At 40.2% G+C, this 25,959-nt stretch overlaps 1 protein-coding gene across 10 annotated transcripts in view; it reads right to left on the minus strand.

The window, feature by feature from the left end:
* Positions 1-2,129: 2,129 nt before the first annotated feature.
* The window catches only part of KIAA1210 (KIAA1210 ortholog), a 54,127-nt gene continuing 30,297 nt past the window's right edge, over positions 2,130-25,959 (minus strand). For 9 of the 10 annotated variants that reach the window (XM_029997032.2, XM_029997030.2, XM_041119026.1 and 6 more), the window contains 8 exons: positions 23,101-23,313; positions 22,001-22,103; positions 19,308-20,906; positions 18,397-18,548; positions 17,599-17,704; positions 8,807-13,864; positions 3,826-3,908; positions 2,130-3,545 (listed from right to left, as the gene is read on the minus strand). In XM_029997032.2, coding sequence (XP_029852892.1) covers positions 13,692-13,864; positions 17,599-17,704; positions 18,397-18,548; positions 19,308-20,906; positions 22,001-22,103; positions 23,101-23,313 — 2,346 coding nt within the window. In that variant the 3' untranslated portion in view covers positions 2,130-3,545; positions 3,826-3,908; positions 8,807-13,691. Of the gene's footprint in view, positions 3,546-3,825; positions 3,909-8,806; positions 13,865-16,384; positions 16,450-17,598; positions 17,705-18,396; positions 18,549-19,307; positions 20,907-22,000; positions 22,104-23,100; positions 23,314-25,959 lie in introns of those variants that run through there. The other variant, XM_041119027.1, reaches the window with a different exon arrangement.

Consider the following 25,959-nt stretch of genomic DNA (forward strand, 5'->3'; position numbering starts at 1 on the left):
CTTGCAAACATCTTGATTTCTAACTAACTCAGACATGGGCTAAGCAACCTATTGAGACCTTAAATTTAACAGCTACAGTGAAGTGGAAGCAAACTGAATGCAAACATTTCAGAAGATTTTGCCTACCAGCATTTTAAGACTGTAATGAATATCCTTTAAACCTCACCTTTCTATTTCTACATGAAGGCTCTGTCTTTTTCCTCTATGATAAGGATGCCACTTAGAGACTTCTGAGTCACAAATGCAGATTAGCATTTGGATTTGAATTACAAGTCAAAAAAGGGAGGTTGACTGAAACAAAAATCTCATCTGGTCCATTATATGGACCAACTGCAAAATATAGATTGCAGCTGCAAATCTGGGCTGGAGCTATCTGGCAGTATGCACTGCTGTGTGAAAGGTGATGAGATTATCACATTGCCACTCTCCATATAACCTTCTTTCTACATCGTTCTCCAGATTTTTCAGGAATATTACTTCTGAGGTTGCTCATTCCCTTTGGTTCTGCATTTCATAGTCTCTACCCTACTTGTACTGGCTTGCTTTACTTTCCACATTTCGTTATTTCCTGCCCATGGGCTATATCATATCATATAATTTCATCAATATTTCATCAGAATGACTCCCTGCTGGAATCAGTATGGATTTCTGCTTAAAAATTGATACCGCAATATGGCCCCACATTTCTATCCTTATGCACCTGTTCCTCTTGAGTTACAATCCCTCTATGTCTTAATACTTCCATTCTTCATATTGCTCAGAACATCAGCGTATTCTTAACTATACTTAAACTATCAAACGAATGCAATTTCTAAGTTAGAACATGTATAAAAATGCCTTTTCTGTTAGCAAGTGAGAATCGACCACGCTATTTAGCTGATTTCACTACACAGATCACTTTTGTCTTCAGGGTAAACATTGTTTCTTCAAATTGAAGATGAAAACTGCAATTAAATATAGGCCACAGATGTTCAGGATGCAGACGACAAAAATATAGGTTTCATAACTCGACAGTTATGCAACCAGTTGCTTTTCACATATTAAAATGAACATTTAATTTTATGCTCTTATTTGCCCTTAATCTAAACACAGATAAACCTATAAGGGGTCCTTAAAATGGTGAGACTTAAAGAAAGATGTTCCTGATCTATTTTAATCATTGATAGTACTTTCCTCAAGTTGTTCATTGTTTTCTAATTGAAATTCAGATCCCAAATACTCAGACATCCAGTTCTCCATTGCATTAATGAGACATCTAAATAACTTTGAGGATATCAACCTTAATTTTGTCACAGATCTGGTGAAGGCAAGACTATTTTAAAATAAGGTCATTATATATATATATATACACATATATACGTTATTTACCTTACCTACTGAATCTCATTTAAAGTGTCTACCCTGATAGTCAAAGTCCTCTCTGGGACTGGCTGCATGACACCCTGCAGCAGTGAAACTCTCATCTAATACAGCACAGTCATAGACGCAAGAGCCAAAATTTTTATAGCAGCTGAATCTAGACCATGGAATTTAATCCCTTAGCAGATAAAAATGATCAGGGGACTAAGCACTTTCTGTACTTACATAAAAATCCTTTTCTTCAACTTAGCTTCCGTCTAGTAAATCACACATACTAATTCTCTCACGCAAAAATAAAGAAACCAACCAAACAAGTTGTCCTGTTTGCTGACTGTAAATGGAGACAGAATGCAAAAATGAGAGAATGTTCTTCTTACAACTGTTTATACTTTTTGCCTGGTTTTCTATGGAAGCTTCACTCACAATATGATGAGTCCATCATCTGTCCATCATCTCTGGTAAGTTTTGAACCAGGTGGCTGGTTTTTAACCACTTTTTTGATAATTCTACCACCCAACGTGTGTGTACACACACACACACACGAGGTGGTGAACTTCCAGGTGCCTCTGGACTAGCTGCAATGTGGAGTGGACGGCACAAGGGATGGGGGGGACAGATGCATTGTGAGATATGGAAGAGAAGGTACACAACTCTGTATGAGAGCAAACTTCTTCAGTTTCAGCATTCACAAAATTAACTTAAATATTCAGGAGACACTTGAATACTTCGGCAGTATGACCACAGTTCACAGAATGAGAAATACAAACTGAAAGGCTTGCTACACGTTTAATAGGTTTTTTTATACTAAGGCCACAAAGCACTAACTTAATAATAAAAACAGTAACAACCAAAAGCAGAATAGGAAGACAACAGGTTTGCCCAGAGTCAATGAAGGCAGTCATTCCCAAAACAAGTGATTTTTCATGATGAATGAGATAGGCCATGCAGATATCTCAATTTGTATTTTACATCACAATGTGAATATGCAGAACTGGTATGCTTTTATTTTTAAGCTAAAGAAGTTTAATTCAGACATGACACAGAGCCTCACAATACCATTTTGCAGCCATTTTAAAAGCAGAATTGCAATTTGGAGAATGCAGATAAGAAGAGATAAGAGCCTAAGATTTCTTAGAACAAAATCCATGTAAACATCTAGAAGAGCTCTTGACCCTTTTGCAATGCCTGAGGAACCGGAAAACTACACAAACAAGGCACTTAATAAACTTGAATTACAGCTGCTGGTATAAAAACCTAATGTGTGCGTCTGTTCATTCTGGGTCCCCACAGCCTTGCAAAGGCAGAATCAGCTGTTCCCAACCCCTGAAGAAAATCTTCATTAATCTCTTCTAAGAATCTGACACAAGTCAGTTGGGTTTGTCAGGTTCAGCCAAGCTGCATGAGTCGGGTCACACGAGTCAAGAATAGAGTTTTACTGGTAACTCAGAGAAAGACAGAGAGATGGTTGTTTTAAACCCCCTATAATAGCCCGTCTGAATCTGGCAGGCCAGTTCCTCTCCACAGCACAAAGCAAGCTTCTCACAGTTTCTAAATGAAGCACAAAGTCCTTAATGCAGTTACTAAATGAGAAGTGGCATCTCAGTGGGCTGCCTCAGTGGATTAATTTTAAATGCATAATTCAATATAGACCCACATAAACCTTTATGAATAGAAATAGAGGTTATATAAGCATGTCCTTACAGCATATACTGCAAATTTAAAGGCCAGTTTGAGTATAAATCAACTCTGTCTTTTATTAATATTTTCACCTTCCCATTGGTTCATTTCTCTAGCAAATGTGCTAATCAGATTACTTTCCCCACTCATACATTGAGATGCCTAAAATAAAAACAGCATTTCATTGCCAGAGACCAACTTTTTTCCTCAATCCTTTAAGAAAAGTTTACGTCGGGCTTGTTCTGTGGAGGCAGGTTGCATCAGTGATAGTTGAGCAAAGGCAGTGAATGCGAAACCTTCATTTCATATTGGTCAAAGTTAAACACCCAAAAGTCCTGCATGGACCTGCATGTCTCACAAAGTCTTGTCTCACAAGAGCAGAAAAGCTGCTGGACAAGCTTCTACAGAAAGCCCGTGCTAGGAGGCAAATTTACATCCCTTTTATGTCCCAGGAAACATCCTTGGGCAAGTTTAACAAGGTATCAGGTAAGAGCAAAGTGGGACATATCCTAAAAACAAGACAAAAGCTCAATGTCTACTCCTTGCCTTCTTTGGAGCCAAAACACACACACTCTTCAGGGAAACCAGAATGGAAACCAGCTTCCTATTTTCAGCCCTTCCTAGCTAGACAAAATTGGTCTGCCAGCTTTAGACACACAGGCACTTCACTACTTCTGCTACAATAAATGGTCACAGGTTCATCAGTTTAGCTAAATTTTTGTGCTTTAAGCATAGTTGTTAACTGATCAATTCAAAGACTTCAGAAAGCCAAAATAAATTAAGACCTACCTCAGAACTATTTTTCATGTGGTAGAGGAATCATTTTCCATAAATCAATTTCTTCCAAACCAATAATGGTATACTTCACTGCACTACGAAAAAAAAAAAAAAAAGATTAGTTTGATGATCTGAGAAATACAAAGATAGTAATCTTTTTAGCCAGGGATTAACATTGCCTTCAAGCAAGGTAAATCCCTAGCCCACTGAATGCCATTTTGCAAAACTGATTGGCAGCTTCACCAGTTAAAAAATATGTCTAAATTGTTACTACAATTTGTTATTAAACATAATCAGATTAATTAAAGTCAGAATGTCAGGCTTGGGCTATTAATACAAATATTTATGATTACATGTTGATAGCAGCAGCTATTCTGCTATTAGGCTGTACATTAACAGACTGAGTCCAAAATGAACACAGTTTATAAGAGCTAGAAAATTGCATGGGTTTAAAAACAAAAAAAATCCACCAAATATGCCCAAGCTTTGAGAGAGTTCAGATCCTGATCTGGACCAGAGCAGCGCATCTGAATTACAATTCCACAACACACAGAACCAAAACCTTAATCATATACTTGCTGAACTCTGGAGAACTTTATGTCTAGCTCAAAATGTAGCTTTCTATCTTGGGTCCACCATCAATGTAAACATAAATGAAGAACATTCTGTGAATGACTGTGGAAATGCCTACACTGTGCTTTGCAGGGAGATGCAAGCTTGCTCTGCTTTCTCTCAGAGTCAGGCAGACGTCAGTCGGTTCTAACTTAAAAGCCATTACGCCACAGGCACTGCGTTACATCAGTAATACTGTACAACAGATGACACGTGGTGGCACCCAGTCTGGTGCCAACTCACATCCCCACAGCTTTGAACGTGAACCAAGTTAGCTATGGTCCGCCTGTGAAATCTCCCACTTTGTGAAAGTTCAGTGGAAGAAATGTCTGCAGTGACATCGAGGAACTCAAAGAAGCCAATAAAATAGTATTTTTAGTAAGAAACAGCTATTAATTACAAGTCAAGTTCTGAAAGGGCTACCTAGGAAACGCATATTTATTCAACCATTTTTTCACTGTAGACTATCAGACAGTGTGAATTTGGGGCAATTTCCCCCAACTTCAGCACAGTTCTGGCATAGCCAGGAGGAGACTTGACCCCAAGTTATTTACTGAGATTTATTTTTGAGCAATGCAGAAACAAAAAGGCCCAATTATAATCTTATTTAGACCAAACTAATTCCACTGGCTTTAGTAGATTTGTTCCTGACTGACAGAGCTGTTCCCAAGATCTGAAAGAAAGCCCAAAGCGCCACTTAGCACTGAAATCCTTCTTGTTATTTCGCATTTCTTTGGAAAATTGCATAAAGTCTGTTGTTGTTTAAGTCACTCCCTGAAAAAAAAAAATCTTTGATTGCAGTACTGTGGTTACAGACCCATACTGTTAATAAAAACAAATGCAAAAGTCTAGCAAAACTATCAGTTCTGTCTGGGAAATTGTTGGGTTTATCTGCTCAGTCAACACAAAAGTGTGTGCGCACGCTTCTGAAATTCCCATTATCAAGCACAGTGAGAAGACTGACAAGCTGCCTGTCCAAGGCAAAGAAATCAGATGTTCCAGCAACTCCGACTCTGGACACCACTAGCATTGCTGGCTCAACTTCTTTCCCATGGTAAAAGCTATGAGAAATTCATTTTGAAGACCAGGTTATTATGCAATGGCCTTGGTTACATCAGCACAGCAAGGGAAACACTAGGGGAGGGTATATAAATGTCAAGGCTCTGCGCCTGCGAGACGGCAGCAGCCTGCAGCGTGCCTGCAGGAAGCCAAGCCACTGATCTCAGCCGGGCACAGGCGCTGCCGCCCTCCCGCAGCAGCAGAGCTCAAGGCTGGCTCAGACTCTGGTACGCACAGCAGCCCCAGCGCAGGGCTGGACGTGCCAACCCCCTGGTTCACCCCGTTGCACCCAAGCCAGGTTTCAGCACTGCTGGCCAGGGCAGAGAAGGTGAAGCAGGGAGGGGAACAGGCTCTGGCTTACCTGAAGGCTCCACAGAGGGGTCCAGGCATCCCACTGCTCCATCCCAGCTCCCTCTGCTACGTCACTAGCTTTCCAGGGATACAAACTGTCTTTCTAAAGGAGTGGCATGCTCTAAAAATGAATTAGTCACGGCAGTACGTCTGTTATCATCTCATTTTTGAGCCGCTGCCTTCAAAGGAGAAATCCATAAGAAAGGATGGAACAAGATATAAACCAGCATTAACAAATTACATACCCACCTGATTCCAGTCAATTCCAGTGACTTTGGTGAAGTTGCAAATGAGACTGTCGCTACATGTGAACTGAAACTATTGGGCCAAATCAGCGGCATGCAGTCATAAGGCCACCTGTGCTGCAGGAAACCCACTGAACTAAATTAATTAAACATACTATGAGAGACACCAGAGATCACATCTGGACAACGACTGGCAGCAGCTCACTCATGAGAGTCCCTAAACTGAAGCTGCACAAATATTTCTCTTGATGTATTGCAGTAGGGAGCTTCTGTCTGAAAGTAAAGCAAAATGTACTGTAGAGCTGGGTGCCTGTTGGCACAGATGCAAGCACACTGCATTGAGCAGCTACTCTTTGTCTGGATTTCAAAGACTCTCAGAAGTGACTTATCAAACTTGGCTTTAGGGGAGATGCATTTGCTTGGAACTTCTGACTGATGCCATGAGATCCTTCAGGTAACATCAACTGAGGGTGCATTACCCAGGAATAAGTGAAGACCTTCACACCCAGCAAGTCTAAGCCAAACACATCTCCTCGAGGTGTTAGACTGATGACAGCACCAAAGCCACACCAACCTGGTTACCAGACCTGGATTCCCAGGAGCAAGTGGTAACACCCAACTTTTCCCCCATCCAAGGGTGGTTGGACTCCAGATTGCAACATTACGCTTTGTCACAACAGCCCATGACATTTTAACCCCCAAGTTATATTGCCTGAATTTGCATGACATGATTGACTACCAAAAAAATAACACATTTTTCTGAAAGATTTTGTTCCATTTTGCTTAAACATCTCTTAAGAGGGGCCAAATCCAATTTCCACTGTGGCCAGTCAACAACAGGACTAGACCTGTAGTCTACCTTTCAACAGGCCACACATGGTCAGTACAAGCCTCAGCCCATACTGATCCATGCTAGAGTACTTTGCAGAATTTGGGCGTTAGTAGCAAGTCATGCTCTGAAACTATTAAATAAACAGCAAGTAAAAACCAATGTTGATTCTTCTAGCATTTTACATGCAATGTACATATTCACAGTTATTATTCTATGACAATATGTAGTACTTCTCACAGCCAAAGTTCTTGTTCTATAAACAATGTAAAGTATGGAGACAGTTACTTTTATAAAGGATCGTAACATTAAGAATGCTTATGTAATAAATTGTCCTGTCAAAATGGAAAAAAAAAACCCAAAACATAAAATGAGGCTCTATTCTGATTTCCTTTCATGCAAGTACAGATCAGGTCACTCATCTTTGGGTAGAACTCCCTTTACCAATGAAATACTCTACTAAAACAGATATATATTCCTCCTCTTTGAAATATGTATGATTCAGGATCCAAACTGAGAAAACGCCTCTTGTCTTTAAAACACAGCTCTAGTTTAATGTAGATATATCCCAATTCGTACATCTAGCTGTGTCAGAAAAGTCACTTTTATTTACTCCTGTATGAATAAAACATACTTCCATAGCTCACGAAGTCCAATGAAGTTATTTCATCCCACATGCACAACTAGTAAAATGCTGCGCCTTTGGGGGGCACATCACCCCTCCATTGCTTCTCAATGACTGTCACTTTACTCCATTTGCCCACGTCACCAATGACATAGGTATTTAGCACAGCAGGAACAACGCACTCGCTAGGAGCCAGCCGGCAACATCTTCTCCTGCTTTGTTAGCTCTCAACGGTGCCAATGACATCATTAGGGAAGGCTGCTGCATGTAATTTAAACGCTATGGAAACACAACACAGCCCCAGGACTTCGACCCTTTCCCATACATTGCTGCAGTTGCTACAATGAGCTTACTGTGTAACTTGGAAAAACTTACCTCAATGCCACAGAAACATATTCCTGAGCAATGCGGAAAGCCTCTAATTTTAAAGCAATCAACCTCACCCTTCTGTGTTGGAAAAATACCTGTGAATCAAAACTAATTTGGAGCCAGAATAGTATAATAGGAAAAAATGTAATGAAGTATTAGCTTAACAAAGTAGGTTAGGGTGAACTTTGAACAAGGCAGCATTGCCAGTATTGGTACGTATGTGATCTTGGATTTGTCAGCTTTTCATCAGATTTCTGTAAAATATGGCTGACTACAAAACAGGTTAAGTAACAAGGGGTTTTGAACCCACAAATGAAAAGTAAGAATGCTTAGAGAGAGAAGCTATGTTTTTTTTAACAGAACTATTCTGAGGCAGATAGAAGAAAGGCTGGAACAAGAGTTTCAGGTACCAAAAAACCTTTTCCATTTAGGTTATTTATGTCAATCAATCCCTTCTTGCTGCCTTTTCATTTCTACATCATACAAAATTATATCAATTAAATACTCCACACCTCAGCCATTTTCATACCTGTTTCTTGTTTAGTGACTAACTTGGTTTATAGATCAGTCAAAGAATTGACAGTTAATAATCCTGTTTAAATAATCTGCCTCTAGATCTTTCCTCTTTTAACTGCCTCTAAAAAATAAACAGCTATTGAAATAGCTTATTATTAAATCTCTCCTAGCACAATAAGAATAATAATAGCATCTCACATTTTCCATAGTCAATAATCTGCCCCTCAAGTCAGGTGAAGCTGCTCAACTTTGGCTTCGCTCACTTCTGAGAAGCTGCATTTTTAACACACAGATCATACAGCAGTTCCATTTAAAGTGCTGCACTGCTGTGGATTTGACCAGCAAGTCACAACATGCTTTGATTTGCAGTGCAGTCAAGGTACTCACCTGCTTAATGTGGTTCAGAATAAGGAATGAGGTCAGGTAACAAAGCGTTACCTCTCCTGGACCACATAAAGTGGAAATGCACGGACTGCATCGAATGAAAGGAGAAAAAAAAAAAAAGCTGTGGATGGCAGTGAACATCTTTGATGTATGTCCATTCATTTACAAGAACATATGAAGTTCTGCTTCCCCATGTGCAGAGAGAAGAGACGCATGAAGAGCTTCACTACTTAAAGGCCCCTTCCAATACCCTTCCTTGGGCTTAGACACAACCCACTATGGAAAAGTAATTTGAATTGTAGCTTCCCACTCTAAGCCTTTTGTTTCTCAGCTTGAACTCTCAATCTTCCCTAGTCATTCACCTTTATCCAGCCATGCCCCTTCATCCATCCAGCTGGAAATACCTGAGCAACCTTTTTGTTCTGGGAAGACCCATGGGTTTGTGTTCCAAGTTCAGAATTCACAGTTTATTTCACCTGCCTACTTCCATAAAAGACATTAAAAAACATTTTCAATGAAAACCAGAGTTTTCACTCAACCTCTGCACCAAGAACGAACCCAGACCGTAACAACAATAGCCTGTAACAAATATTGATGCTTTGGGTGCAATACTTCCTGACAACATAGAAGACACAGAACGCAACAACTACAGCAAGCGAGAAATCAAGGTCAGAATCCTAAACAGGTGCTCAGATTCCCCAAATATGAGAGGTTCCACATCATTATTACTAACATTTTGGTGACGGTTGATGAGACAAGTTTGTCAAATCTTATAACCAGGATAAATCTCTAACAAAAACACAGGTAGGCTAACACACACTAGAGGAAAAGACAGAGAGAGATGTTTGCCTTATTTATTAGGCTGCTAATCTCTCATTACCAGTATCCTTCAGATCTATCACCTTCCAGTAGCAGCTCTAAAGGACAAAGTGTCTTCACAGGCTAATATCTTTCCTGTATTGATCTCAAAAGCACTTAACAGAGCAGGTGGCACGAACTCAGGAATTACAGCTTTTCTAAGCTGAGAACTTCTACTGCAATACTTCAGAACAAACTGCATTTAATATTTTAGACTACAGCACTGAAAAAGACATAATGTAATCCTAGTTAGGGGGCCCCTCTCTATCCAAACTTTCTAACATGAAAAGGGCTACTGTTTAGTGTTTTCAATAGGGTTAGTCTTTCCTCATTATTCTAAGACTTTCCTTCTAAGTATGGTAATTGAAATGAGTACTGGTTCCTCAGTTATATCTGAATTTTAGAATTTGTTCTTTGGCTCTCTTTAAGGAGATGTGTATACAAGATTCTCATAATAAAAGTGTTGTCAGTGTTGTGCTAGAGCAGAATTGTGTAGCTTTGGAAATTTTGGAGTCTTTTTCCCTCATTTAAACTGACTCATTCCCTCTTGTCCACAAACCCACTTAATTACCAGCTGGATGATAACATAACAGATTCTCTTTTGGCCCAAGTCTTTACAGCTCACTGTTACAGCAAAAGGAATCTCCATAATCTACAGCTAGGTGCTTGCCAAATTGCTGTTTGTCTCTCTAACCTCCTCCATAAAACCATCAAATTCTACACCTGGCTGGGATGAAGATCAACCTCCAGCCAGGCAGCTGCTGTTCTAAGCAGCAGCATTAAAACGCCAAACTGCAATGATCTTTTGGGACACGTTCACATATCTTCCTGCATGGCCTCACTGCAGGACTGAACTCACCATGTAATCTACCTTTCCCCATCATCGTCACCAATTCTCAGGGGCTTCTTGTAACAACAAGGTAAAGGTTTTTTCCCCACACTTTATAGCTCCAAAACCTCCATCAAATCACAAATAGAAATAGACCTCTCTTTCAGAGAGACCTCTCTGCATTAATGGAATAATGCATAATTCTCTGCATTAATGAAAGCCTCCGGTCTCCTTGCTGTAATAGCGCACATATAAATGCATACTGAAATCTGCTTTCTGTAACACCGAGAACCCTTCTGCGCTCCTGGGGGATGGCACTAGCACCCTCTGCTGTCACACAGCAGCACCAAGGCCAGCTGAAACCCCAGTCACTGTATTGTGCACAGGGAATTTCAGGGACACCTTTGTACATCCTCCACTAAAGATCCTGAGCCATAAAACCTCACAGTGACATTCTGCCATGAACTCTGCACTTCAAGACAGCTTATTTTCAAAGACAGTGATTATGTCTAGAAATAATCACCCAAAATGAGCTTATTAGATTAGTTATTTGCACTGATCGAACACCTAAAAGCTACACTAGAACGACAGGAAATCAAAGCCATGCTAACAGAGCTACCAACTTCTACAAATGCATCAATAAATCACTGATATTTCAATGTTTATCTTAAAACCCCATCTTCTAAAGTCTTGTGATTACATGAGGCTCAGTTTTGATTTTTTCTCTACATGCTTTTTTTTCTCTTGGTTGCAGAGAGAAACTTGAAAACATTGATTTCAGAAATCCAGAAGGCAAGTAAATTTCAAATGTAACACCACATGATTCTCACGTGTTCTTTTTTAAAGCAACCCCAAAATGTCTTACAGCAGCTGACTAGCAATACCAAAACACATTCAAACGAGCATTTACAAGGCTTCCTGCGACCACAAGTGCTAGCCTTCAAGCCAACCCTGTACTGAAAGAAGCAATAACTCCAGAACAAAAAGGAGAGCCATCAGCTCTCTGGTGATGTTTTCAACTTTTAAATAGCTAGATTTAGAAAAGTCCATTAGTCTGACCAGCTGTGGTGATCAGTCCTAGGCCACACAAAATCATCTCAAAACAAGATCTATGCAGTATATCCATATATAGAGTCTATATTGACCAAAGACCTCTTTTTATTTTTTCCTTAATGAATGAAGGCCATCTACCACTCTCCTTTTCCCAGGAATTATATCATCATCACTGGCAACAGCATTTAATTGTAAACCAAATACGGGAATGGAATACAAAAGGGGTTTCATCAAGACAAGGATTACAAAAACATATATACATACCAAACATAAAAGACAGAAACAATATTAAGATCAAAAGCAAACACTGGGAAAGAGAGATTATAGTATAATTTGCAGTACTTTGGGTGAAGTATCACAATCCACACTAATAAAAAGAGAAGAGAGCTTGCTGAGTATAGAAATGCACATATTTTACACAGGGTCAGTAAGCTTGTGATGGGATGGCAGCTGTATAAAACTTCAGGAATCAAAGCTGAGTGTGTTCATTTCCATTACACTCAAAAGTTTCAGAGAAATACAAATGTTTCAGTTCTTTGTAAGAGAAGATATGCTTCCTAAAATAGAGAAAAACAAGTAGTAAAATAGGCATGGATTACCAAGCCAATGTGAAACTCTTACTCTGTCTGGTGTTAGTACAAAATAAACAGCATCTATAGCTTCAGTGAGCCTACTTGGGTGAGTAAGTTTCCACCTATATAGAAAAAAAAAATCACAGTCTAGCTCCTAATTAATACTGCTTTCAAATTGCAAGAGCTACATATTAAATTCAGGCCAAGACTGGAAGATTAAAGTCTTGCTTGAGCTGATCTGAAACCAAATTTTTTGTTTTGCAGTTAATCCTATCAATAGATAAAATTTTCCTTAAAAATACCTACCAACTTCCCAGCTAAAAACTGGGAACTGAACTCCATCAGCCAAGTCAGCCTTCAAATTTTGCACTGACTGTAAACAAAAACTACATAAATGTGCAATGCTGCAAAAACTGAAAAGGACCGGTAAGTGCCACTGCCATGTAAGCCACTAACATAATTTTACAAAGCTTCTTTTTCAAATGTCTGCTTCCTTCAAAGTCAATAGCAAAACTTCTGTCAACTTAAGCGACTGCAAGGCCAGGTCCTGAGAGAATAATCCTTTCCCAGCTGCACATTCTTAGACTGATGTTGAGTTACTGGCTAAAGACTGATGAGGCAAGGAGGAAAGCAGATGCCCCTTTTATCACTAATATTAAATACAACTGACTAAATACACATCCACATGAACATGGAGAGTAGAGTGGCATTTGTTGAAAACAAGATGCCACCTTCTAGGTAGCAAATAGTTCCCATCCCCAACACGCTCTTTAAGAGAGACAACTGGCTGAGGAATCTCACAAAAAATAAATCACTATTTGCCATAATTAAAGGATTTTGGTTTTGGTAGAATGCCCAAATTATTCCAGATTTCCAAAGGTGTAACCAAAAGCAGAGTATAGGCTAGAGTGTGGTGGTTTTCCAGTGCATGGGAGAGAACAGGTATGTGGCTCTGGGCCATTCCAGTGGGCATCAATGAGCAAAGCACAAGACCCACAGCGCTGTGACTTCAAACCACCCAAAAGCAAGAATTACTCCAACTCACAATGCTGTTTAGATCTTATAGCTATCACAAAACAGATCCATGAACAATCAGAAGCAAAGTCAGATTGCCCGTCCCAGTAGGCATCAGACAAAGAAGTGTGATGACATCAATGCCCATGAGTCATGATGTGTCAGTGCCCAGCATTATATCTATTTTATAGCATACATTAATTTCTTAGCCAAAGCCACATTGCACAAAATACTGTATGGTCTGTGGAATCTTTAAAAACATGTTTTGCAAGGGAAATGTTTCAAAAGCCTGAAGCATGTCTTCTTAGAACATCACTGTCAGATGTGTAAGGATATAACAAATTGACCAAGTTTTCCTAGTATTTGGTAGTAGGAAATGCTCAGCTTCCTAATACTTGAAATTAAGCCTATGATGGCATTTCTTCATTGTGTATTTACATACAACAGTCTGATCAGAAGTTTTAAGGCTCTTATTTCTCAAAAAAATTGTCACAGTAAAGAAGGGATTAAATGGAGTTAACGCAGCTATTGGCAATACAAAGAAAGATGCTTATGTCATTTGCTATTGTACAATCTGGGGCATTTCACTCCATGCTTTGGCTTTCTTCTTGGCCAGGGATAGCCACGGTGGTTCAGCAGGGCTGCATGGTGTCATTGGCAGGTTAGAGGAGTGTCTTGCTTCCTTTTCAACAGCAGGAATCACAGATGCTTCCTGAGCAATAGGTCCAACTTTACCTGCCAACAACAAGATATCCATCACTCATCAGAAGGCTAGAGAGTTAAAAACTTAGTTTCTGCCAATATTTCCTTCTCTCTAAAGCAATTGTTTTACAGCCCAGAATGTTTGTGACTCAAAAATAAGTCAGAGGAATTATTAAACTGGGTATCGCTAGCACTATCTGGTCCAGCTACAACAATGGCGAGGACTAGCTGTTGCAATGGAAAAATTGATACTAAGCTGTTAGTGAATAATCTGCCCATAAAAGAATCTTCTCCTCAGTCCCAACAGCAAGTGTCTAACCCCTGATAAATGAAGTTCTTCAAAATTCTTCAAGCGTGTGGAGACTATAGCCCCAGGTATTTTTATAATTCATATTCTTGGCTAACTCATTTCTTAATCTTTTCAAACTCTTAATTTCCATGACAGTGCACAGCAAGGTGTTCCACAGGCTTATTCTGCTCTGTGAGTGCAAGAAAAGCTAGGAATAAGACTCCTGAGTATGCAGGAAAATGGAAACAAAATATCTGCAAGGCAAGGATCACCCCAGGCTTGCTGTGGGGTTAAAAGTAACTGGTATATGTTTTTCAACACTGAGAAGTCTTAAAGATTTTTTTTCAGTCTTCGCTGCCAGCACAAATATTGCTCCAGCAATATTATTAAATACCAGGTAGGGATTAAACCAGTGCTTTATGTTCTTGGACTTGTAAGCCAAGAAGGTAGGATTCTGGTGGGGCTAAATGTTCCTGTTCATGAAGCCTAACACAAGCCTGTCATCCTCACAAAGGATGGAGGAATACAGATAACAACCCCTGTATGGCTTTCAGTTACTATTTAGAAAAGGCCTCTTCCAACCATCTTGTTTGAAAATTTTCAAGATTAATGTCTTCAGACAGACAGCCTGGAATGGGGCTTCCCATTCCAGAATACAGCTCTGAACAGACGCAGCTCTCTCATTTCTCAAGACATGGTTCACAAGTCTTTCAACATCATGCTCTCTCCATCCATTTCAACCCAGGCAGTATCTCATTTCTGTGTGTAAGTCATACTGAGAAAATTCAAATTTTTTCTCATACTTGATTACTCTGTGCGTGGCATGTGGCAGGCATGATGAGGCTGCTGTGCTCCAGCACAAGAACAGAGACCACATGGGGACTTGAGCAATGTTAAGTACAAAAAGCTTGAGCTTGCTTGCACTGAAATCAATGGAAAATGTTCATCAGCTCCATCAGTCACACCCCTGAGCAAAGCCAAAGAAGTTCCCTATCTCCACTCAGGAGGTCTCTGGTCTTTTAAAAATCCTGGCTCATTGGTAGCTCTTGCAGGAGGCAAGCTATAATTAGGAACACTGGAGGAAGTATACTATCCATTAAAAACAGGCTGCAGCTCTACATATACAGCAAATTTTTCAGAAGTATCTAAGGTGATGTATGCATTCAAGTGTTACTGAAATTTTGATTTTGGAAATGAATTTTCACATTTTAGGAGACTTCCTTCTTTGTAATAAGCAAAAGTGAGTCTAAAGCCCTTTGCATGCTCCCAACAGCACAAGGTAAAACAAAACCCAAAAACAGTAGCTCATGCCTATTTGAAGGAACATAGGCTTTGGGACAAACCTGACCATGCTTAGGGTGAAGTGGGAGAGAGAAGAGGCAAGCTAAGTAATCTTCCCTTTGTTATGACATGGGCTGCCACGCAGCAGTAACAAAACAGTCACACACAGTAAAGTAAGGATCTGATTTCTTGGAATTCTATTCCAAACTTAGCTGACTTTGAGCTATCCTGGCTCTTGCTGTTGTGTGCAGGATGTATGCAATTGCACAGAAAACCTCAACCATCCATGAAGAAAACTGCTAACAGTTAACATAAGCCAAAAAGCATGATCCAAATTAATAACTCCTCTGGATATTAAATCTACATCCTTTCCACAACCAGCATCTTCAACTAGACAAATTGCTGGCTGTGCTAATGGGAACCAAATCAGAGGAGAGTTTACATTTGGGATTCCCAATTTCCTACTCATGTGCTGACAGTGCTGAACATTTCCTAAACAATAGGGCATGGTTTTCTGAGCAGTAGAGGAGTAGTGTTTTCCTTAAACATCAGCACTGGTCAGAGCTCTTTGTGATATTCAAGGAGTGGGAGACTAGAATACGCCTATAAATGTTATCGCTGGAGGGGGGAAACAGTCATTGGATGTGAGGAAACAAGGCCAATTCTTGGGAAGACATGATGCAGAAAAATTTGTAATTCTGCTGCAAAGACTGCAAGTGGTGTAAGTTCTAGTAAATGAGTAGCAGAGTACTTTGTGGAGTTCTGAATTTTGACTGAAGGCTGCTGGGCTTCCAAGGTTTAGATGATTCAACACACAGAAATCCAGTCTGTTTGTGCCAACCTTTCAAAGGAAGACCTTCTAATCCAAGCAAAAATCTTGGCCTGTTTACATTTCATCTCTCGCTTTGCACCTAAAACCATAAGACAAAGCTGGCCTGTAACAGAATCCTTTTTAAAAACTATTGTATTTTAATCACACACACACAGTTAGGCTGGCAACTGACATCAGACCCTCTGTATGGGTGCACATCCTCAGCTGGTCAGCTACCTGTAGTAAGGTAGAAAGCTTATTTCGTAGGACCTGTAGATGCAAAAATGGGTAACAGCTCTACAAACAACTACTACAGGGAGCAGGCACAGAGACACCCCCTAATATCTCTAATACAACAATTCTGGATGCTGGTGGATTATAAGGGGAAAGTAAGTGGCCAGGTGCATGCACTCTCTCTAGACAGCATCTCTTGCTGACAGCGTCAGCAACAGGAACCTGGAACGGAAAAGCCACTGCTCTCGCACAGTGGGGCATTTCTTATCTTCTTAGGCAGTATCTGAAATCAATAGCTTTCAGCTAGCACAATATGCTTTTACAGCTGAAGAACTGGCTTATCTATATCTAGCTGGATCATGCCTCTGAGGTTTGGCACCACACTGAGTAAGCAGGGAGGGATAAGCTGCAGCCCAGCAGTAGCCTTGGAAGAGGTATGTGAGTCACGATGTCTGAGTCACACTCTTCCCCTGCATCTTTCTTATAGAGAATCACAGCTACCAGGGCAGGAGAGGGGCCACCGAGCCTTTGTGTTCACCTGAGGGCGGAACTGACTCTACCTAAATTATTCTTGAAACATGTTTTTCTATTAAACACATCCAGCAATGGAAGCTGCACACACTCTGTAAGCAACCCATGCTATTCCGCACTTTACCACTCTTTTTGTTAGAATCTCCTAATGTCTAAGCTAAACCTCCCCTGATGCATTTTAAGCTTATACAGGGCATAAAGACTAGTCTTGTCCTCTGCAGCAAATTAAGTTGTCTTCTCTAGACTAAACAAATCCACTCCAATCAGTATTTCCTGGCTGACTGGAGATCTAGAAGACCTGACCTTTTTTGCTGCTCTCTTCTGGACACTCTCCAACTTCAACTGCTATTCTTTAGTACTGACCTTTGCCAGTAATAAATCACCATACTGTTTATATGCCATTCCATGAACCGGCAGTGGAGATAAAAGTTCCTCACTTGCTTTCTCTGCTGAGTGAGCAAGCCAATACATCGACTTATACGCAAACTATAGTCTGAACAGGCCTTACATAAAGTCTGCTGTTTATCAGAAAGGTAGATGTCTCTCCCCATTACCTGCCACCCATACCACTTACTGGTGTAAACTGTAGCCCCTATGTAAAGATGTAAAGAAAGAGAATACCTGCAGCAGCAGACACACTGGTCTTCATTTGCATTTTCTTGTCCTGAGAGCTCAAGCTGGAAGGCATATTCTTCTTCAGTATGTTCTCACTAGCACAGATCCCTTGCTACAAAACGAGGAGAGGAGAGAAGGAAAGAATGCAACTAAGAAACCTGCTAGCCACTGGCACTCATAAAGCTCGCCCTGGCAACACCTCTAAGCCTGGAAATGCAGCAAAAGCCAGACAAGGATGGTTGGGGACATCCTGTGGGAGGGAGGGAGGGAGAAGGCAAGAAGGAAGACAGCTGCTACAAATACAGGGTTACTTCACATGCAGGCAAGTTACCCTCCCTCTTATGGATGGGGAATTGAAGAACTTGTCCAAGCTGCACAAGAAACTTGTGCAAGAGTCAGTGGAAAAGCCAAATGTTCAGTATGCAGTCTCCAGAGCAGGACAGTGAATGCGGCCTGTAGGTCACTAACAGTGAGGAAGCTAGTGCAACTCAAAGCAGCTCTTGGGCTACAGAAATACATTCTGGGCAACAGGCAAGCTCTGAAAAAGTTCAGGTTTGAGTAGTGCAAAGGGACATATAGGAGAATCCAGCTCTAAAACTAATCACTGTGACAGTATAGTCACACGTGTTTGCTCACATGCACCAGTTGTCTGTCTCAATACATTTTAGAGGCTAGTCCTGAAAAACTCTCTTTGGGTAGTGCTCACAACACACCTCCCAAGAAGATGATACTGAACAGTTTGCAAAGGTACCCATGCAATCTGGTGCAGGATTCACACCCATAGAATGTTACTTGGTACTCTACCTCCTCTTGATCCACTTTGGTCAAAGCTTTGTCTTCAGCTTTATGTTCTTTGGCAAGAGGGTGGTCCTGGAAACCCTTTTGTTTTAGTTTTGCCATGGAGACCCAAGCTGGTTCAGAGGAAGCAGTTTCCAAATGCGGAGAGGAGACTTTTTCTACAAAAGAAGCATTTTTGAAGTAAAGAAGGGATTTAGGTCAAGTCAGCCTAAAGCTAGTGTTTTGTGTTTTAAATCCTTCAGCATCTGTAATACCCTTTGAACACTGGGGAGATAAAATTACCTTCCCTGATGATTTTGTCCTTGGCAGTAACTGTTTTTCTATTTATTCTGGAGTTTTTGACCTGACTCTGCTTCCGTTTAAGTCAATGGCAGAACTCCCACTGAGATCATTGAGAACCGGATTTTGCCTTTGAAACAACATCCTTACATTGCAGATTAAATGAGTATGATAACCATTATTTTTTCATGTAGGCAGTAAAATACAGGCTGCCTTTTCACTTTTTAAATATTTTAAATTAAGTGATTGTAGAAAAAAAATAATCACACCTAATGCAACTCTTATTTAAGTTTTGAGCTGCTGCAATCTGGAAAATTAACTACAAAACAGCAGCAAGTTTTAAAAAGCCGTGTTAATATTCCAACTATATGCACAAGTAGGTTGTACCAGAAATGTTTCAGAGGCCCTTAAGCTATTACTCTGTTGTTATTCTTGCTGGAACACACCCCTCGTTAAGATAAACCAAGAATTCTCTTGACCAGCCAAATCATCAAGCCAATTAAATTATGGTGCTGATGAACTCAAGGCTGAATTCGATCCTCGTCAAGAGGATTTTTATCTTTTGTTTGCCACTCTGCCAAGGTTCTTACACAACCAATGTTTTCTACAGTGTTTAGATAAAAATACAGCATAAATACCTGAAGGTTTATGACCATTTTGCTTCTTGGCCACTTCTTCTGGTCTTGTCTTGGGAGAATTTTTGTCTTGTAGGAGATCTGTTTTTTTAACAAATGATTTTGTGCTGACAGGAAGGCCTGGAGGTGGCTTCCCGGTGCCCACCGATTTCTGATCCTCCTTGACTGAAGCAGAAGAAGCAGCGGGAACAGCAGAGGGGATCAGCTTTGGAGACTCAGCACGGCTTTCATTCTGGTATTTTAGTAAAGAAGATGTTCTCCTTAGTCTGACCCCAAACGGGTTTTCAACACTTTGTGCTTCATGGTCAGCCCACTCCATAGAAGAATTCAAATGCAAATCACTGTCCTTACAATCTCGATCAAATCTATCTGAGTTGGTTTTTGCTGATTCCTGGGTGACTGCATCAAAATGTGTGTGTTCTTTTGTCATTCCTTCAAACAATTCTGGTCTTATAGGGGACGTTGGGGAACTTCTGGTATAGGAATCTTCCTTTGAATTTGAACCCCCTGAGAGAGATCTTTGCCATGCTGGTGCAATGGTAAATCTGACTGGTTTAGCAGAAGCAGTCTTCAGTGGACTTTTTACATTTACATCTGAAGATTGGCCATCATCCACTGTTTTTCTGTGAGAAGCTGTACTGCTTATCTGGTACTCCTTACTGTCATCATCGGAAGAGATATTACTCTTCAAGCCAGCCAAACTTGAAGAGGCAAGACATCCAATGGAAAGTCTTTCAGAATTGTATGATGTGTTGACCTGTTGACTGCGTTGGTTACCCTTTGAAACACAAACAGTTTCTGCTTTAAGACATACTTCCAATTTACTGGGAGGTAGCATGCAACCTGCTTCCAAGACCAATGCAGCAGTGTCTATTTTTTTTTCTGCATTGCCTTTGGATGACTGAAATTCCGTTATTGCACAAGTTTCCTTGTCATTTCTTGTTACTGAACTGTTTTCAGCCTTCAAAACAGCCACTGTCTTGATGTCAGAAGACGACTCTGAATAGGCTACCACAATCTGTGAAGTGCTTGGTGCAGTATCTGAGACAGCGTGGTTGGAAAGATTCTCAGTAGTACCCAAGCAGGCTTCTACTTTGCCAATAAACAGTGGATCCCCCTTTTCCTGGTCTTTGATGTTTGGGTCCACAGAATTTACTGAGGACCTTTGTGCAACATCTGCCAATATATTTATGCCCTCTGTTTCCACACCATTGCTAAACAAGTCAGCTGCTAGTATGTCTGGAAACACAACAGCTTCTCCTTCAATTTGTTGCAATTTTGGAAGTGCAGATACTTCAGTATTGGTATTTTGCTGATGTAATTTCAATTCATCAGCAGATTCATCTGAACAGCATGACACTTTTGCACTGTGGTGTTCCTCCAGGTTCACTGGAGAAGGCTCAGGTCTCAGAAGGGATGCAGCTGCTTTATAGTGATGGTCCCTGTCTGAAAGGCATGCATCCTCTTGCAGCAAAGCACAAGAGTCTTCTGCCACAAGTGTGGAATCACGAGAGTCACAGACAGCATCAGTGGGACTTTTTACACCTGGCGTCTCCTTAGAACTGCCTCCCTTTGCACAATATCCCACCTGGGCTGATAATCCTATATTAAACAGAGGAGAAGAGTGTGCACTTAAAGGTTACAATTCAAGCACCATCTGTATCAGTAATTCATTCCAGATAGTACAGTTATTTAGCATGAGTTCCCCATGTCTGGGCACCATTGCCTAGAGCTCTCAAAAGTGTATTTAGAAATCAGTTGTCCCACTGAGGAGACTAATAAAGTTTTTAGTTTGAACATATCTAATCCCAGGAATGACTGAAAGTTGTTCTCTGCTTAAGGTGTACCAAATCAGTTGCTGTTTAGTTCTTTTCGGTGCATGCGCCTAGTTGTAAACCTACTAGCCAGGTTTCCCTAGACATTTTTTCATGTGTATGCCTAGAAAGGCTGTCTAGAATGATCTGGAGGATTTTCTGTATTTACGCAGAACATCTCAGCATCAGGTAGCTTTGCTTCCTGCAGCTCCAGCAGGGCTGCTAAACATCTGGATAGCTTAGATGTGTCTGCACACACAGTAACTCTGATGTGTGACAGCATCAGGTCCCGAGTCTGCCCTGACAACAAAGTGCCAACATTCCCACTACGCTATAGCATTACCATTAGCCAGTGCATTTGTAATGCAGTGCTAAAGAGAAAAGTCTTCAGTGCTGTTTTGGAGAAATTTCATTTTTTATTACAATTAATACAATTACAATTGTGTCACCCCTGGCAATTAGCTATTATTCAAATGATAAGGGGGGAGGTGGCAAAGGAATATCTAGTAAACACAAGCCAATTAAAGTCACCTTATACACATAGCAGATATAACACTGAGGTTAAGGTTTTTCGGAGTTTCAAGGAACTCGGATCCCCAGTCAATGAGATCTAGCCAACTGTGTAGCACAGGTACTTCTGAACACGGTACTTTCACCTCATGTATTTTTTAATGCTGCCCTCAAAGTTCACCATTTCAGCACCACTGTGTTGAGTGGAGTACAGGACTTTTTCCATCATAACACTTTAGCAGCCAGGATTGCTTTTATGATATAAAACCAAAAGATGCCTAGTCTGAAAGGACTTACAATTCAAATAGGTCCTGTCAGCCTTATGTAGAAGAGTTCAAGCACCCAAAGTAGCAAAAAATAAGTCCTCATTACCTTCCCAATCACTTTTATACTGGTCACTCTCAAGTAATTCTGTTGAATTTCCCTTCTTTTCTGGAGTTGCAGGAAGACATGTTTCATTTTCCAGCTGTTCCACCTAATGAGGTGCAGTAAGATATTTTAATTAAAGAATAATGCACAAAAATTGTATTTTATACACAGACACGTTTATCAATACTCAAAACATAGTCACAAAACCCTCATCCTGTAATTTACCAACACTGTGGGTAATGTACTATTCCAGTTAAAAACCTAAAAATCATTCGTGTTTAAAATGTCAAAGGCAGCCCATTGATCTCTCTTGAATCTGAAACATTCCGGGATTGACATATTCTGAGTGAACAAGTATGTTTTTAAGACATGGCTTGGTATAGAAGAGACCAAGCCAGAGACATTATCATCAATCTGATATCGCTGACTGACACTCCACAATTAGCTTCTCTCCTTCAGCACTGTAGTTGTACCAGCTGCAGCACAAAGAATATCCAGCAAAGATGCTGGAGGGCCCAAGTTTCCAAGAAAACTTCATTCTGTTTACACTCATTCTGTGTTACTCTTTATTTCTGCCACACTCCAGCTCAACAACCTTTTCTATCTGGTGAACTTCAGCTTCACAACGTGTTTCCTAGAAGGCAGGATGAGAAGCATCTCATCCTAATTTCCCACATGCAGAGCCACATGCCTTCCCAAAGTCCTTCAGTCTTTCCTCTGACATACAAAGAATTAAGTTAAAGCTAATCTGAAATTGTTTGTAGAAATAGACTTAGGCTTCTTTAAAACTGAAAACTAGCTTTTCAAACAACAGGAATGTTTTTACAAACAAAGTGTAACCCACAACTTCTTTGGCTAAAAAATGAAAAAACAAAGTTGCACTTGTCTTCAGCTCCCATGATACTGAAGTCTCCCAAGTCTTTTTTGATTGGTTGGTTGGTGGAAAATAGGTGGTTTCCCTTCTTCCAATGGAAGAAAACCAAGAAAAAGTATAGGAGTGAGGATAAGAGAGAAAAAAAAATTAAAAAAAAAAATTAAAATAATAAATAAAAATTCATATCCATTCCCTTCTGTGAGGTGATTCTTTTCCAGAAAACACTTACCTGGGGTGTTTGCTGATTCTTGTTGGTAAAGCCTTTTTGTTTCCGGGGGTTTATGGCAATCCTGTGCCTGGCTGCTGACGTGTCCAGGCAGCCAAGGGGACTGGCAGGGATGGTGAAGTCAACGGGAAGAAAGCTGCTGCCTCGTGAGCCCGGGGCCCCTGGAGTGGCAGAGGATGAAGGACTGATGGGCCTGGAGGAAGCTCCAGAAGGTATCTGTAAAACACAAACACATCACTATACATTTTGCTTGGCTTCCCCACATCTCTGAAACAATTCCTTTGCTAGCTCATTCCATTTCGGAAGCCTGAAATGGTTGTATGTTTGGACATAAATCCTCACTTTAAAACGCGTGTCTAATGTCGCCTCTGCGTAGAGATTACTCAGTTCTGTGTGTTCAGCTGTAAGTTACACAAAAGTGAGAAATACCTGTCTCTCCCTCTCCCACAGTAAGAGCCTCAGCTTGTCCTCTTCCCAGTTTTTATCTGAAAAACCATTTGCAATATATGTATGCACCAGCAGGAGACACTGGTGCAGTTTTTATAGCTGCCTTTTCATCCCAATAATTTGACACATTGCAGGAATACGTTATTAAAAAGCCACAAAAGTAGCATGGATGCTTGCTCCTCATTATCCCTATTTCTAAGAAAGTTACCATAGCCACTTTGCTCTTTTAATATCCACTCTCCCAGGAAAATCAAATGCTTCCCTCCAACAAGTATCCCAGAACTATCTTTCAGACAGTGATGTGGATCTCACCCTCACAGGAATGCTGTTCTGGGGAACTAAACAGCAGTAACCTTAGATTATGCTATCAAAATAAAGGGTTTACATAAGTGTTTGTAGAGAAACCCCTAAACATGCAGTTTGACTGGTTTTGTTACTGTTTTGAAACGTAGACAAGACTTTCTGGAACACTTGCAAAATTCCACAGACATGCCAAACAAGCCTCATTCAGCATAACATACCTGCTATTTTGGCTTCAGCCATAAAGCTAGGTGAAACACAGCCATTTAACTGTGCATGTCATTCAGATTTTAGTTTTGTTTAAGCTTAGGATATAATACAGCATTGAAAAAATGTGTGCTGATGAAATTTTAAAGATAATGAAAGCATCTTCCCATCTGATCTACAAAAATTGTCTAGGTACATTGCTTTGTGTTTAAGGTAGCTAAAATTAATTTACTTATTCTCCGTTGAATTTTTTTAGTTCCTAGATCTGAAATAAACCACAACAGAATGTGGTATGACAGATACAGACTCTTCTCATGAAACATTTACACATTGTGAAAGAGAGAAGGAAGAACACATCTAGTAAATAAGCTAACTATTGTTATAATTCTACAAGAGTAATGATAAACCTGTCAGGATCACTAGAACTTACAAAAATAGTAACATTGTTACTCATTTCTACATACAAGTTCTTCTGCCTTTCAATTATAAAATTACAGTTGTGCTTATTTAATATAAAAACACCTGAAGCTAGTATCTGAGCTACTGCTGTACATAAATGGCAAATTCTCTACTCCACTGAAGGTTCAGGGTATTTTTTTCTCTTGAGCACTGACAGTTGGTATCTTCTCTCAAAGACAGGGGAGCAGACACAAGATTTCCACATCAGTGTTTAAGTGTAAGATAAATTTGGTGTTTGTTGGTTATCAGGCAGATGCAGGAGCCTGCACAAGGAGAACACTGCAGCTAGGAGGCCCATTTCCTAAAAAGCGCTTGTGCCAAAACACTGTCCTCAGCCCCACAAGCTGAGACCCTGTGTTTTGCTTTTAATCAGTCCGGGTTGACGATGCCAACAAGGAAGTTAGATTTCCGTAAAGGCTATCTGGCAAAGGCAGGGTAATGTGGGTTAATGTCTCTGTGAAGTCACTTGCTGCTTGCTTCGAGTGATAGCCTCACATTTAGCTTTAGATTAGTCAGAAAGTGGGTATTTATAAGTGTGGAGGGCACTGAGAAGTTACATGGGTGGTACATCAGGATTTCACACAGAGGTGACAGCAGCATGAAGCTCTTGGAAATCCCAGTGAAGCAGCACAGGGCAAAGAAATGAAGTAACCATCATCTGCAGCAAGATCAATACAATAGTAAAATGTAAACCACTACACTGTGTGTAACTTCAGATTGCTTAGGCTCAAATCCTCTTTTTCCTTTACTAAATATACAACACTGTTAAATGGAATAGTTGGTGTAGATTTCTTGGTGCTTTTCACAATTGTCCTCATCTTTGGGATGAGGTTATTTGGTTTAACAACTTGTGTTCTGCTAGCTCAAATCCTGGTATTACATAAATAGTTTCAAAAGTTACTGATAAAAATGATGATTATTTATGAAAAGGTTTTTTATTTTAGGCAAACATAGCAGCAAGATTTCTGCTAAGCCAAACTGCTGACTAAGAAAAGTATTTGGGTAAAGGAACATACATGGTCCTATAGAGAAGCCAGCCAGATTCCTAGTGAGTTGGGGAGAAAAAGGAAGAGCCTTTAAGTGGGGAATTCTGTGCAATAAGACAGAAAAAAATTTCTCCTGTCCCTGTCTTTCCTTCTCATAGGAGATGAGGTTGTAAGACTGAAAGAGCTCAAAGACTTCAGAACTGGATAGAAAAGGGCTTTTTGCATTGTAAGGAAAAAACAGTATGCAGGCTTACAAAATGGAGCATTTTAGTCTAAATATAAAATGGGAGATATGTTAATAAAATGTACATTAAAGATAAAATATATACAAGAAGTTATTAAAAATAATGACAATCCAAGTTACCTAGATCACTTGGGCCTCTAAAGTTGTGTAACTAGTAGTGTGCTACGAGGGGGGAGACATTGCTTTATCTTTCTGTCTCCAAAGCAAAAGATCTAGAAA

Source organism: Aquila chrysaetos, chromosome 21 (genome assembly GCF_900496995.4).
Source record: "Aquila chrysaetos chrysaetos chromosome 21, bAquChr1.4, whole genome shotgun sequence".
In the NCBI taxonomy this organism is placed as follows: Eukaryota; Metazoa; Chordata; class Aves; order Accipitriformes; family Accipitridae; genus Aquila; species Aquila chrysaetos.